The sequence below is a fragment of the Odocoileus virginianus genome, chromosome 29 (assembly GCF_023699985.2).
Source record: "Odocoileus virginianus isolate 20LAN1187 ecotype Illinois chromosome 29, Ovbor_1.2, whole genome shotgun sequence".
NCBI lineage: Eukaryota > Metazoa > Chordata > Mammalia > Artiodactyla > Cervidae > Odocoileus > Odocoileus virginianus.
The window spans coordinates 21493429-21507691 of record NC_069702.1 but is presented as its reverse complement, the minus strand read 5'-3'; the positions used below and the strand labels follow the sequence as shown (position 1 = coordinate 21507691).

Genomic DNA, 14263 nt, shown 5'->3' with positions numbered 1-14263 from the left:
CTATTTTTAATTCCATAAGAGAGGGTTTCCTGTTTTTGAATACTAACCATATATCATCTGAGAGCTAAACCTCACAATCATTTTTCATGTAGCGATCTGAGATATTGGGTGATCTTGGTCAGTTTCTTTGGCATGTATTCATTTGTACAATATCTCAAAGTGTAGATTCTAGAACTGATAAATAGCATTTTAAGGGTGGCCAAGCCATTAATTAAAGGCATGGTACTCAGAAAAACCAGATGCACCCCTGGCAGTCCTCACCTTCATTCCATGCATTTTAATTAATAACATATTGAAAACTAGGATTGATCTATAATTACCATAGCTTTATTTTGGCATTAATGTCTACATGCTTTGCGTGTGTGTGTGCAAAGTCACTTTAGTCGTGTCCGACTCTTTGCAACCCTATGAACGGCAGCCTGCCAGGCTCCTCTGTCCATGGGATTCTCCAAGCAAGCATGCTGTAGTGGATTGCCATGCCCTCCTCCAGAGGATCTTCCCGATACAGGGATCGAACCAGTGCCTCAGTATGTCTCCTGCATTGGCAGGCAGGTCCTTTACCACTGGAGCCACTTGGGAAGCCCCGACATGTTTTACTTGTAGCTAAATTACACGTGCAGCTTGCTTCTCTGTCTCTAACTCATCCTTCATTCTAATCTATGCAGCCAGGTCAGTATTTTTCTAAGCTTGTTGTTGTCTGCCGTTCAGGCTCTAAGTTGTGTCCGACTCTTTGCAACCCCATGGACTGCTCCTCTGTCCTTCACCATCTCCCAGAGTTTGCTTAGATTCGTGTCCATTGAGTCGGTGCTGCTATTCAATCATCTCATCCTCTGCTGCCCTCTTCTCCTCTCGCCCTCAATCTTTCCCAGCATCAGGGTCTTTTCCAGTGAGTCAGTTCTTCACGTCAGGTGGCCAAAGTATTTGAGCTTCAACTTCAGCATCAGTCCTTATAATGAATATTCAGGGTTGACTTCCTTTAGAATTGATTAGTTTGATCTTCTTGCAGTCCAAGGGACTCTCAAGAAGCTCAACTGATTGCAATAGAAGCATAATTGATCATTCCTCTAGTCAAAATGGATCAAATGTTCCAGTGACCACAAGTGAAGTCAAGGAATGACTGAATTTCTGGAGGAAACTTACACATGATGCTTCCACTCAGTTTTGCAAATTATCCTAAAGTGCTCTAGAGTTCTTTCACTAGGAAGAGGCTACGGTACCTCCTTCATTCCAGTAAGTCTAAGTCTAATATACAGTACTCATTTTCATTTCCTTGTGAGGATTTTAAATTAACTCTGGTTACCACATGCACATCTTGTACGGGTATATGAATTTCTGAGAACGGAAACAGTATCCCCAATCCTATATTACATTATGTGCATGTGCTTGCTCACTTGCTTCAGTTGTGACTCTCTGTGACCCCATGGACTGTAGCCCACCAGGCTCCTCTGTCCATGGGATTCTCCAGGAAAAATAATGCAGTGGGTTGTCATGCCCTCTTCCAAGGGATTTTCCCAACCCAGGTATGCAACACGCATCTCTTATGTCTCCTGCATTGGCAGGCAGGTTCTTTACACTAGTGCCCCTATAGTTCTTTACACTATATCCCCTTGAGAATTACTGAACATCCACCGCCATAACACCTCTTTTTTCATGTCATATTTGTCATGCTCATTATCCTGCATAGCATCGTGTTTTAGCATGGATATGGGCAAATCAAGTTTCAATTTAAAATCCTCATATGACCACTGCTGACATCCTCACAACAGGATAATGAGAGGCATTTTTACCTTCTTTATTAGAGACTCTTTATCTGTTACCCTAAGCCGCATCCCGGAAAACAAAAAGTCCTTTTTGAGTGCATGAGTCCTCTTGCACTCTCATTGTTCAAACGCCTTAGCATGGCCCTCAATTCAGCCCTAACACTCTATCTACAAGATCTCTGTTTGTGTACCTTTAATTCCAGATTGACTGAAGATCCCTTTGCTACCCTCAATAAAATGGCCGTTTCCATATTAAGTCCCTTCCATCCTTCACAGAGCAGTCTACCAACTTTCCATTCCATTATCTAGAAACTTTAAAACTTTTAACAATATACACATTACCACACAGTTGAACCATTCATGTTTCATCAATTTGGGTTTATATGTTTATTTTGGAATTTTTCAACTACCCCTCAGAAGTGTTGATTTCTTAGGGGCAATATCATTTCTCCCTCTTTAAAAATATCACGGTGCCTAACAAAGTGCTGTGAAAACAACAGATACTAAAAACATGATTGAAAGTGAGTTGAAGGAATTAGTTGAGAATGTTTGCAAAGGCTCATAGCCAACCTCTAAATTTATTTTTTTTAATGGAGAAAAAAAATGTAAATGATAACTGATAAAAGATTTCCATGAAAATAAAATATTGCTAGTTACAAAGAAAATGAAGTATCAAATTTCTTTTTTGACCAATAAAATCCAAGAGCTAATGAACTCAAAGACAGATGGGAAAATATAAGACCAGGCTAAGTTTCTTCATCTGGGAAATAAATTTGATTCACTATAGGTCCTTTCCAAAATGAAAATTCTAAGAGAACGATAAAGACAAAGTATGTATCACAATACTTCCAATAGGTCTTTTGCTTCTATGCCTTTACATAATTAAGTAGGCCAAATGTCTACATGTATTTGTATTCACCTTATTTCAGAAAAGAACATTAGGGTTTGTTTTTCCAATAGTGTGTAATTAATTGTATGTATGACTAAATGCATGACTTATTATAAATTTAAATTGATTTTGAAATCCTGGTAAGTATACTTTATACATTGTTAACAATGGAGGGGAAACCCCTTACAACTGTGCATAAATAAAAATTTGATCTTGTAGATTAAGAGACACAACCACCACCACAACAAATAACAGCACTTTCAGAAACTGAAACAGACCCAAGGCTCATCTGTGCGCTCTTAATACTATTAACAATAACCACATTTTATTGGTGCTGGCATATGCCACACACCCTATATTTTTTTCATTTTCATAATAATGCTATGCAGTTACTATGCTTATTTTAAATATAAGGAGAGGGAGGCTCTGAATTCAGTAACTTGTCCAAGGATATACAGAGAAAACATTAGAATTAGTATTTAAACCCAGGACACTGGTCCACCTACCTCTAAACTCTGAATTCAACTTTCTCTGGCACATGACATTCTCTTAAAATAAGGTTTGATTGTCAAGGGAAAGGGTACAGGATAAAAGGTTTAAGATGTGTTGAGAAGAACATTACTTGGTGGGATGGATGGATGGTTAGGTAGATAGATGAATAGGTAGATAAGACAGACAGACAGAGATAGACAGATACAGATCAATATTTACAGTAACTGTATGAGACAGATGCTATCATCCTCATTTTATAGGGACATAACAGTTTCATTCATATGCCCAACATCATTGCCCTAGAAATGTTGGAACAGGAAATAAATGTTGTGTGTGTTTGATGTTTCTAAATGCTCCGTCTCTCCATTGTACCACACAGCCTCATAAGTAACAAAGAGTGAAAATAATCTGAAGTCATTCAGTCCAAAAGCCAAAAATGGCAAAAGTCTGTGTCCACTGATGTCCCTACATTTCAGTAATAGTGCAGGAGAAAAGGAAACCTGATTGTTAGTCCAAATACATTAAAAATAACAGTCATGAGAATCCCATTCTTGTATTAAGTAGTGCAAGAACACTCATCTCAGAAAAGGATGTATTCGCATGCACCATATTTTATGAGAATTTGCAGATTTTAAAAGGCATAATATTGCCTAGTTGCCAGCATTTTTTCTACTTAGCATCCTTCAACTCGATATTGAAGATTCTGGAAAACACTTTCACCACTTTATGAACCATATGCAGAGTTTGATTCTTCTCCAATTTTTTTTTTCATTTGTTATTATCATCATCAGAGAGGATTACATCTCATCTACTTAGCTGCTAGAATGAAGATTTCAGTTTGGAGGAGAGCCGATTAAAAAAAAAAAAGTTAGCTGCTTCAGGCAACAGTCCTTTTGATCTGCTCATTAACACTTTTCAAATGTTCGAGTGATGTGGGCATTCTTTGCGCTAGAAAATGTCAGCACTGGAGCCTGCAGCCAGCTTGATGCAATCATATGTTCCGATATTCAGAAAAGAGTGAAAAGAACTGTCAACAGTGAACTGCCTTGGATTAAAAAAAAAGATACTGTGTAACGACTGCAGATCAAGTAGTATTTCAGAAGCGACTCTTGCCAGTGACAGAAACAAATGCCCAATATTTCAGCAATGTCATCTAAGCACCTAAGGGTCCACAGACTTTAAGAACTCATTCTTAGCGTGTACAAAAACTTGTTTGAAATATATGTGGGATTTCCTTTCACTCTTCCCTTCCTTTTTTGATAAGATCATAGAACAAGTGCAATGCCTTTCCTCTCATAAATACAAAGTTCTCTGACATTAGTGTTTGGGAAATTCTTTTCCAAATCCCACAAAGTGAGCTGCTTTCAACAATCAGACCAAGATATGATCGGGTTATCTGCCTACCTTTTCTTTCCTCCTTGACAGACTCATCAATGTTCAAAGAGACTGCTTTGAATAAACAAATAATAGAGGGAAGTCCGGACAATAAATATAATTTTAAATGCCTAATGGGGACTGGCAAGAACAATGTGAGAGTGTGCTTTGAAGGCTTGGGGAGCATGCATGCTCAGTTGTGTCCAACTGATTTGCAACCCCATGGACTGTAGCCCACCAGGCTCCTCTGTCCATGGACTTCTCCAGGCAAGAATACTGGAGTGGGTTGCCATTTCCTCTTCCAGGGGATCTTCCTGACCCAGGGATCGAACCTGTGTCTTCTCTATCAGCAAGCGTATGCTTTACTACTGGGCCACCTGGGAAGCCCCGTGAGAGTGTATTCTCCTGGAGTTAAGTAAAGGCACTGCCATCAAGGTAAATAAACTAAGGCCAGGAAGAGTGTGATACCCTGTTTTGTAACGACGCTCTGTTGGAAAACATCACGATAGAACCAATAAGCACTAACATCACACTCTATTTCAAAGAGGCAACCAAACATAAATCATTTTAATTAATGGTACAAGGAAGGAATATTAAAATTTAAATTCCTTCTGTTTTATTGTGCATTCTAAAAAAAAAAAATCAGACTGCTCTCAAAGTAATTCAATAAAGGCACCAAGAGCCCTCCTCAACAATAAAAAACAAGTGCAATGTAGAAGCATTATTACTATTTAGAAAGAAGAGCACAGCTGTTGCTGGCTAAGAAAATGATTCCATATAGCTCTAGTCAGATATATCCTCATCATGAAAGCCCAGCTTACTTATAAGTAAATTGGGCTTTAAAAAGATAACTTTTTAAAATGGTGTTTTAAAAAGATTTATGAGATCTTTATGCAATGTCTTAAATGTACTGAGGAAAAATGAGCTTGCAGTTTTCCCTTGTGGATGGAGAACTTTGGCCAAGGACAAGAGAGCAAAGTGAACTTTTGTCATTTCCAGCATATTCGCGATATTTATTTGCAGCTGGATAACACACTCTAATTGACAACACTCCAGAAAGTCTCTCTTTGCCACCTCATTAGCCTTACATCTGTAATTTTGCAGAATGCCCAGTTCTTCCGAATGATGCAACTACAGGATGCTCAGTTCTGCTATGCTGGTAGTAAAACAAACCTGCCATACACTCAACACATCTTACGAGTTAAACAGTGATGTGAAGAGCCGTATTTTCTGATATCTCCTTCATGATTCAATCCATGATTGTTTTTAACTTCTCCCCTTTTTTAATCTAAGGAAAAGGAAGGATGCTGCTGACATCTTTGTTATAGAAAAGCAGTTGTAAAGCATGGATGTGAGGTTATTCAATGAGTAGGAAACAGAATCGTAAACAGGTTGTGAGAAATAACTACACAAAAATGAGAACTTCCCCTCTGATGGAAGAGTTTGCAAACTCAACATACTCTATAGTTCACTAATGATAACGCCTAAAAATTCCAGCTTTGCATGAGAGCTCTACTATTATTACTATTACTACTACTACAAGACAATGTTCTCCAAAGATATTGATTTAGATCCTATTTGCCATGGAAAACCTAGGCACACAGAGGACACAAATCTGCAACATTTTAATCTGTCTTTAATGGTATCACCTGTTTCTTTTATCCTTGAATATACTCATTAAATGAATTGAAAGATTTAACACTTTAAAATAGTCTCATATTAAAAGCATCATTGGTAGCCAGATATTTGGGGAGTTTTTTCCTAACCTTTTTTATTCTATGTTCCTCTTTGGCAATCTGATTATAGGGGACCAACGAACCCCTTCCTAAACTAAACAAGCTAAATTAAAATACACAGGATTAAAAGGAATCCAATTGTATTGAAATGTAACTGTCAAATCTACTTTTAAAAACAAGAAACCAGATCTGTGAAACAGAAATACTATGCGCTTCTTTATTAATTCATAAACAATGAAATATAATAATAAGTCTAGGAACTATCATGATTTCTTAAAGTTTAACTGACTTATAATAGTTTTGCGTATATAGCATAGTGGTTCAATATTTTTATGTCATAGAAAGTTGTAACAATACAACTACTTTGTCTGTTCCATACATTATATCCTCATGACTAATTTATCTTATAACTTGTATTCTGAACCTCTTAGTCCCCTTCACCCATTTCACCATCCCTCACCCCTTCCCCTCTGGCAACCACTTGTTTGTTCTCTGTATCCATGTCTTCTTCTGTTTGGTTATATTCGTTCCTTTGTTTGGTTTTCTAGGTTGCACAAATAAGTGGAAACATGTGGTATTTGTCTTTATCTCTCATAATTTTGAAATAGTGGTATGTATCTGAATATGAATGGGATTGTACTGGTTTCTATCATCAAACAACAGGCACCGTGAGAAAGGTGACCACAGATCTTTGCTGTCAATGGGTTCTAATAACATATACGTCTTGGATACTTCTTAAAATAAGAAACCTGTTTCTTCGACAAATCCCTGTCACTCTGAAACAGTGAGTAAATTTTACTCAGTATATAAAGTATTACACATGTTTACTTAACAGTTGACCCAAAACAAAACAGAATGGTAATTCTAATTTTAAAGAACGCCTATGGGTTTTCACTGCCACAGAATCACTGCAAACATTTTAAGAATATTTCCTTATCTCCCATCTTACAACTTCTTGCACCCCATAGACAGTTTTTGTAATGAGTTGATCCGAAAACATATTATGTAAGAATTCCCCAAAATCAATAGCCCTGAGCAGTGATCCCCAACTCTGGAGAATATCAGAATCATGTAGGGAATCTGTTAGATCTTTAATGCTGCAATAACAAATCACCACAAACTTAGTGGCTTAACACAACATAAATTTATATTCCCACAGTTCTAGATGCCAGGAGTCCAAACTGAGTCTTACAACTAAAGTCGGGTGTCATCAGAGCCGGTTCATTTTGCAGGCTCCAGGAGTTTATCGCTCCTTGCCCCTTCCAGCTCCTGCCTAGAAGCTGCATTGCGTTGGTCTCTGCCTCCACGGTCACACTGCCTTCTCCCCATCTGTGGTCTTAGCTCCTCTGTCACCCTCTCATATGGGCACAGTGATGGTATTTAGAGCCAGCTAGGTCATTCTGGATGATCTCCCTATTTCAAGATCCTGAATTTAATCATATCTGCAAAGTCTCACTGACACTTTAACCTCCGAGCCACCAGGGAAGCCCTCTTTTGCCATAAAAGACAACAATCACGGTTTCCAGGAATTAAGACCTGGATGTCTTTAAGGATCATTACTGACCTTACCATGGGGGCTATCCTAAACCATACTGATCCCTGGAGATGTATCACCCAACCAGCCTTTCCCCTCAGAGAGAGACACCACAGATGGAAATCTGACAGCACCTACTCTGAGAGCCTTTCAATTACTAGGAGCAGAAAAAAAAAAAAAAATCCGGGCTAAGATATAGGTAACACTGTCATCTCTGAGTCATTAATTAGATATCTGTGAAATTTTAATCTCTGAAAAATGAATGGTTAAATTATTTCACAAGATATTTTTTAAAAATATGAAATGATTCAATGAAGAATGTGTGACAGATATGGGTGCCTCTGTTCAGGGTTTTTTTTTCCTTTCCAGGATTTCTATCTCGATAAGAGCTCCTAAGCATATGATTCCCAAGGAGGTGATGGCTGACATAGTCTAAATGTGCCTGAAAAGAGACATTTTAAGCTGTTTAATCATATTTCAGTTGAAAGACTAAATGTTTGCCCCAGTACTTAAAAGACACTCAAACAAAAGAAATGTACACAATACCAAGCTGAAATAAGGACTTATCTGGTGGCTCAGACAGTAAAGAATAAACCAGCAATGTGGGAAACCTAGGTTCGATCCCTGGGTTGGGAAGATCCTCTGGAGAAGGGAATTGCAACCCACTCTAGTAATCTTCCTTGGAGAATTCCATGGACAGAGGCTACAGTCCATGGGGTTGTAAAGAGATGGGCACAACTGAGTGATTAACACTAAGCTAAAATAAATACATTTCATTTCCTATTAAAAAGTATTATTACTGGTAACAGCTGATAGTCAAAGTCCAAAATGATCCCTAATAATTGAACGTTGCTAACAATTAACTAATCATATTCAAATGCCAGCATTTTGGAAGTATATTCTCTAAACATAATCAAATAAATAAATATCCTGCAGTTGTACTATCATAGTACACCTTCTGTTATACTCAAGATCCTGTTTTTCATAAGGTTATGGTCTCCTTTGACCCTTCCTTTTCACATCACCTCCTCATCTTTCTCTAATTGATTTAGCTTACTTGTTATATTCTGACTCTCTATACTTTGTTAGAGATACTTTGCTCAGGCTGTATCTTTTTTTTAAATACAAATGTTAAAGGTTACACTCCATTTACAATTACAAAATAATGGCCATATTCCTTGTGCTGTGTAATACATCCTTGTAGCCTAATTTATACCTAATAGTTTGTACTCCCCACTTCCCCCATCCCTATGTTGCCCCTCCCCTGCCCACTGCCATATCTAAGGCGCACCATCTATACTGGCTTGTATTTCCATAGCTGATGGAACTCAGTTGGATAAGACTTAATCCCCACCAGGACCAGATCTCAGCAGCATGTACAGCAAGGGAAGCTTCTTTCAGGGGATCAGTGATCAAATCTTTCCAGTGGTTTCTCCTCATCCCTAGGGTGAGTTCAAACTTCCTCAAAGACATAGGAGGTTCATGCCTAGATCCTAAACCATCTTCCACCACTCCTTTCCCTGGCAGGCTAGACCTCAGCCTGGGACATCTCAAAGCACGTCTGAATAACTTGTAATTCCACACACACTTCATAGGAAATGTCCCTCATCAACTGCCAAAGTCTTGTTCAATATTCAAAATCAGTTTGGAATAGGCAGCTCCACCCAGTTTCCCTGAAACAATCCCTCAATTCTGGCAAATCCCTCTTTCCTTTGTGTTCCTGACATGTGCTGCTCCTGGGCGTAATCACGAACCTCCATTCTCACTATTAAAATATGAGTTTCCATATCATATGGTAGCCATTTCTGAACCCCTAATTCCAAGCCCAGCACTAGCTCAGATTACTAAGGGCTGAATGCAGAATTTTGCCTCTACTTTCTCTCTGCTTTTAAATCTGTGTTTTTAGGGAACATTTGTTCTGCTTCATTTATGTGCTCAGTCACTCGGTAATGTCTGATTCTTTGTGGCCCCATGAACTGTAGTTCACCAGGCTCCTCTATCCATAGGATTTTCCAGGCAAGAGTACTGGAGTGGGTTTCCATTTCCTGCATTTTCTTCCTGACCCAGGGATCGAACCAGCATCTCTTATATGTCCTGCATTGGCACACGGGTTCTTTACTACTAGCACCACCTGGAAAGCCCAATTCATTTATTTTTAGATCTAAATGCAAGTTCATACTCAAGGCTAACTGCTCTGTAGTCTCTATTTCTAAATGTAAAATAAGGATGATTCTATTAAATAAGTTGCAGAAATTAGTAAGCATTCATGATGTTTCTGTGTATAGGAAGCCCTCTTGACATCCTAAAAACACACCTTAGTGGTGTCCTGCATAAAATCTGCACCCTGCATTAAGAAATATATTCCTGATTCCCAATCTGCAGAGTTTCAGGGATGGAATGGATGTATTCTCACTACCTGATGATCGAATCCCCTCTATAACATCGCATGTGACAGTGAAGACTTCATTTGATACATCAAGTGTTGTGGAAAAAACTGCCTGCCAAGCAAGAGACTTGGGTTTGATCCCTGGGTTAGGAAAATCCCCTGGAGAGGGAAATGGCAACCCACTCCAGTGTGCTTGCCTGGGAAATTCCATGGAGAGAGGAGCCTGGTGGGCTACAGTCCAAGGGGTTGCACAAGAGTCAGACACAACTAAGCAACTGAGCGGGCATGCAGCAACCTCACAAAGAAGCCCAGTTCAGTGTTCACAAGTGTCCTTTTAAAAAAAACATATACTTCGACACTTTTGAGCCCTCTGGTCAATAGTAAATGAAAATGCAAAGTAACAAAAGAATGAAAACCACCCCTGTGAATTTTAAATTAAAAAAGTAAGGAGTACAAATCACAATAAGGCACCTTTTTGCTTTTTAATTTGAGACGCAAGAAAGTTAGCTTGTCTAAAAATCACCATATCTAAGATAATGAAGATTACAACAGGAAACTGAGCGTAAATTGCTATGGCAGGAAACTGATTAGTTCAGCAAAGAGACAGGATGCTTCTTGTCTCTGCTGCTGTCTAAATTAACTCTGTGCCTCCTCCGTGGCCAACTGCTCTGAGATAAAGGATTGTAAAGTTGCCTCATGAAAGTGGACTGAAGTACGATGAATAATAAATGTAAAAGTACTACAAAGCACTGCCTGAAGTTGCAAGGAGAGGAAATCAGTCAGCAAGGGTGACAGGGGAAGAGTCGGTCTAGTAACATTACGTAAAACACTACTGAGATCCACAAAACATAAAGTTCAATATAATGTGCTGATAAGAAGAGGATATCAAAATAGGCAGTAGGCATGCTTTGAAGGAGCACTTCTTCAGAAGAACCTTTTCTATGAAGCCTGAACAATCCAAGTTATTTTGCTTGAAATGTGCTGATGTTTGTTACTGAGTTCCACCTTGTGACAGGCAGAATAACGGCCCCATAAAGATGTCCACCTGCCAAAGCAGGAGATGCAAGAGATGCAGGTTTGATCCCTGGGACAGGATGATCCATTGGTGAAGGAAATGGCAACCCACTCCAGTATGTTTGCCTGGAGAACCCCATAAACAGAGGTGCCTGGAAGGCTACAGTCCATAGGGTCACAAAGAGTCAGACACAACTGAGCAACTGAGCACACACACACATACAAGGATATCCACACTCTAATTCCCTGGAACTGTGAATAAGCTGTTTTTCAGGACCAAAGAGACTTTGCAGATGTGATTAGCGTGAAGGATCTTGAGATGGGAGATGATGCATGCATGCATGCATGTGTGCATCAAGGTGGGTCCAACCTAATCACATGGTTCCTTGATATTGGAGGTCCTTTCCCAGCTGGGTTTGGAGTCAGAAAGACATGACTACAGAAGAATGGTGACAGAGATGCAGCATGCCTGGCTCTGAAGCTGGAGGAAGGGGCTTACTAGACAAGAATGGAAGGAGCCCCTGCAAGCTGCAAAACACAAGGGAGCAGATCCTCCTCTAGAGCATTAAGACAGGAATGTATCCTGTCCATACTTTTCAGCTTAGTTTAGCCCAGCAAGACCCATGTTGGATCTGTGATTACATAACTGTTAGGTAATAAATCTGTGTTGTTTTAAGCCAGCAAATGTGTGGCAATTTGCTACAGTAGCACTAGAAAGCTTGTGTATATCCATGTTCTTTCAGAGGTTTTACTCAAGCATGAAAAATGACACAACCTCAAACCAACTGTCATAACTTCAAAGTGACTGTTTCACAGATACCCTAACATTTTCATGTGACTTATTTCTAAAATGTTTTTCCAAGAGGCGAACAGAAAAAGTCCTGAAATAGTGTATCTTTCAAAGAGATAATGAAACATTCAATAAGCAATGAAAACAAAAGAAAACAAACCCCAAAACCTGACAGATGATCAACCCCTCTCAATGAATCCAGTAGAAAATACCATTCAATTTACTTGAAATTCTTTTGTACTTGAGTGGGAAGCCCTTTATCCCTATCATCATTCCTACCTTCTTCTTCTCTTCTTCCCCTAAACCTGATTTTCAAGTGCTTCCTAGATGAAGTTTTACAGCAAACATTTATTAGCAGGCATGGAGAGAATTTCTTACAGTGATTAAAATATATGACTATTAAAATTCAATTTGCTAATTGAAACTTTGCCGTTGTTGAGCAATATGGCGCTGATTCATATTTCAGCCGTACTTTACACCTTGATGCTTACAAAGGAAGGAAGACGGCAAATCCTTCTTACTTACCACTTTGCAGCAAAGGGGCCAAAACCACCACATCAGTCCAACAGCCAAGAGCAGCAGCAACACCAAGATAGCGATGAGGGCTGCAATCCCACTAGACTGGAGGAGGCCGAAAACAAAAGCAAGGCGGTCAGCAAAGTGGACAGTCAAATCCCAAACATGCACTTTTTAAGGAAACACCAGAAAAAACGATAGGAAGCATCATAATGGTAAACCCGACTGCTAATATATTCCTTTACATTCTTTACATAGTATAAATCATCTTACTACTTATATACTAATTACATTATATTCCATTTTATTATATTTACATAATACACTAAATATGATCTACTTGTATTAAATTTCCTCACATTATACCTCATATATATTATGTTAAGACAGGCAAGGGTAAGTATAAAACCCTCCCAAAATGTTTAAAATTATAGCTTAAAGAAAAACAGGAAAAAAAAAATCACAATTTGGAGTTGTGCTGTGTCTGCTAAGTCACTTCAGTTGTGTTTTAACTCTTTTCGACCCAATGGACTGTGGCCCACCAGGCTCCTCTGTCTATGGGGTTCTCCAGGCAAGACTACTGGAGTGGGTTGCCATTTCCCACTCCAGGGATCGAACCCATGTCACTCTCCTCTCTCGCCTTGGCAGGCAGGTTCTCTGCCACTAGCGCCACCTGGGAAGCCTCATGAACAGTCCCTATGGCCCCTATCTTTTGTCTTTGGGAAAAGATTATTCTGGTTACAAGCATGATTACCTCTAGGCAGAATTTATGCAGAATTTCCCCAGACTTTTTGATGATGGAGCATTATTTCTTCATATACTTGAATGGTAGGACAGGATGAATACCAAAGCTCACCAAATAGGTGACAAACCAGCAACAACGGTTCTTGCTGGCAAGTGGTACACACGTGTCAACGAAAGGATGCAACTGTATGCATTCGGATATCAGAAGATCACCCATGGTAGTTCAAGTGCTACCCACTCACAACCTACTCACCACCACAAACCACACTGGTGTTGTTACGCTTCCTAATGACGAGCTCCTCCAGCCCTAACACCTCTGTCCTGGGCTCAGCCTCTACCTGCTTCATCTATCAACTACCTATTCATCCTACAGGGCGTAGCTAAAGCCACTTCCTCAGGAAGCCTTCCTTGTACTTTCTGGCTAGAAAATACCCCTTCTTACTGTACAAGGCATAGTTCTCTGAACCTTAAACTTTAGCACTTAGCACAATTTATTTATTTGATTTGCTTATTTATTTATGATGAACTACAATTATTATTTGTCTTTTCTATATTCACTATGAGTTCTAGGAAGGCAGGGCCTATTCCCAATCTACTTATCCAGGTATACTCCAGGCCTGGTATGTAAAACTATTTACTAAGAGAATGAACTCCAAATAAATGAGACGGCAAGAGCCACAAACACAAAGTGAAAGTCGCTCAGTCGTGTCCGACTCTTTGCAACCCTCTGGAATTCCATGGAATACAGTCCTTGTAATTCTCCAGGCCAGAATACTGGGGTGGGTAGCCTTTCCCTTCTCCAGGGGATCTTTCCAACCCAGGAATCGAACCCAAGGCTCCCGCATTGCAGGCAGATTCTTTACCAGCTGAGCCACAAGGGAAGCCCAAGAATACTGGAGTGGGTAGCCTATCCCTTCTCCAGGATCACACCAGGAATCAAACCAGGGTCTCCTGTATTGCTGGTGAATTCTTTACCAACTGAGCTAAGACAAAAAAAGTATTTACTTAATTTTTAGCAGAGATCAATT

General features: G+C 39.4%; 1 protein-coding gene across 1 annotated transcript in view; it reads right to left on the bottom strand.

The window, feature by feature from the left end:
• The window catches only part of ANTXR2 (ANTXR cell adhesion molecule 2), a 168229-nt gene that overhangs the window by 79649 nt on the left and 74317 nt on the right, over positions 1-14263 (bottom strand). The window contains exon 12 of the mRNA XM_020904317.2: positions 12501-12596. Within this exon, the coding sequence (XP_020759976.2) occupies positions 12501-12596 (96 nt within the window). The remainder of the gene's footprint in view (positions 1-12500; positions 12597-14263) is intronic.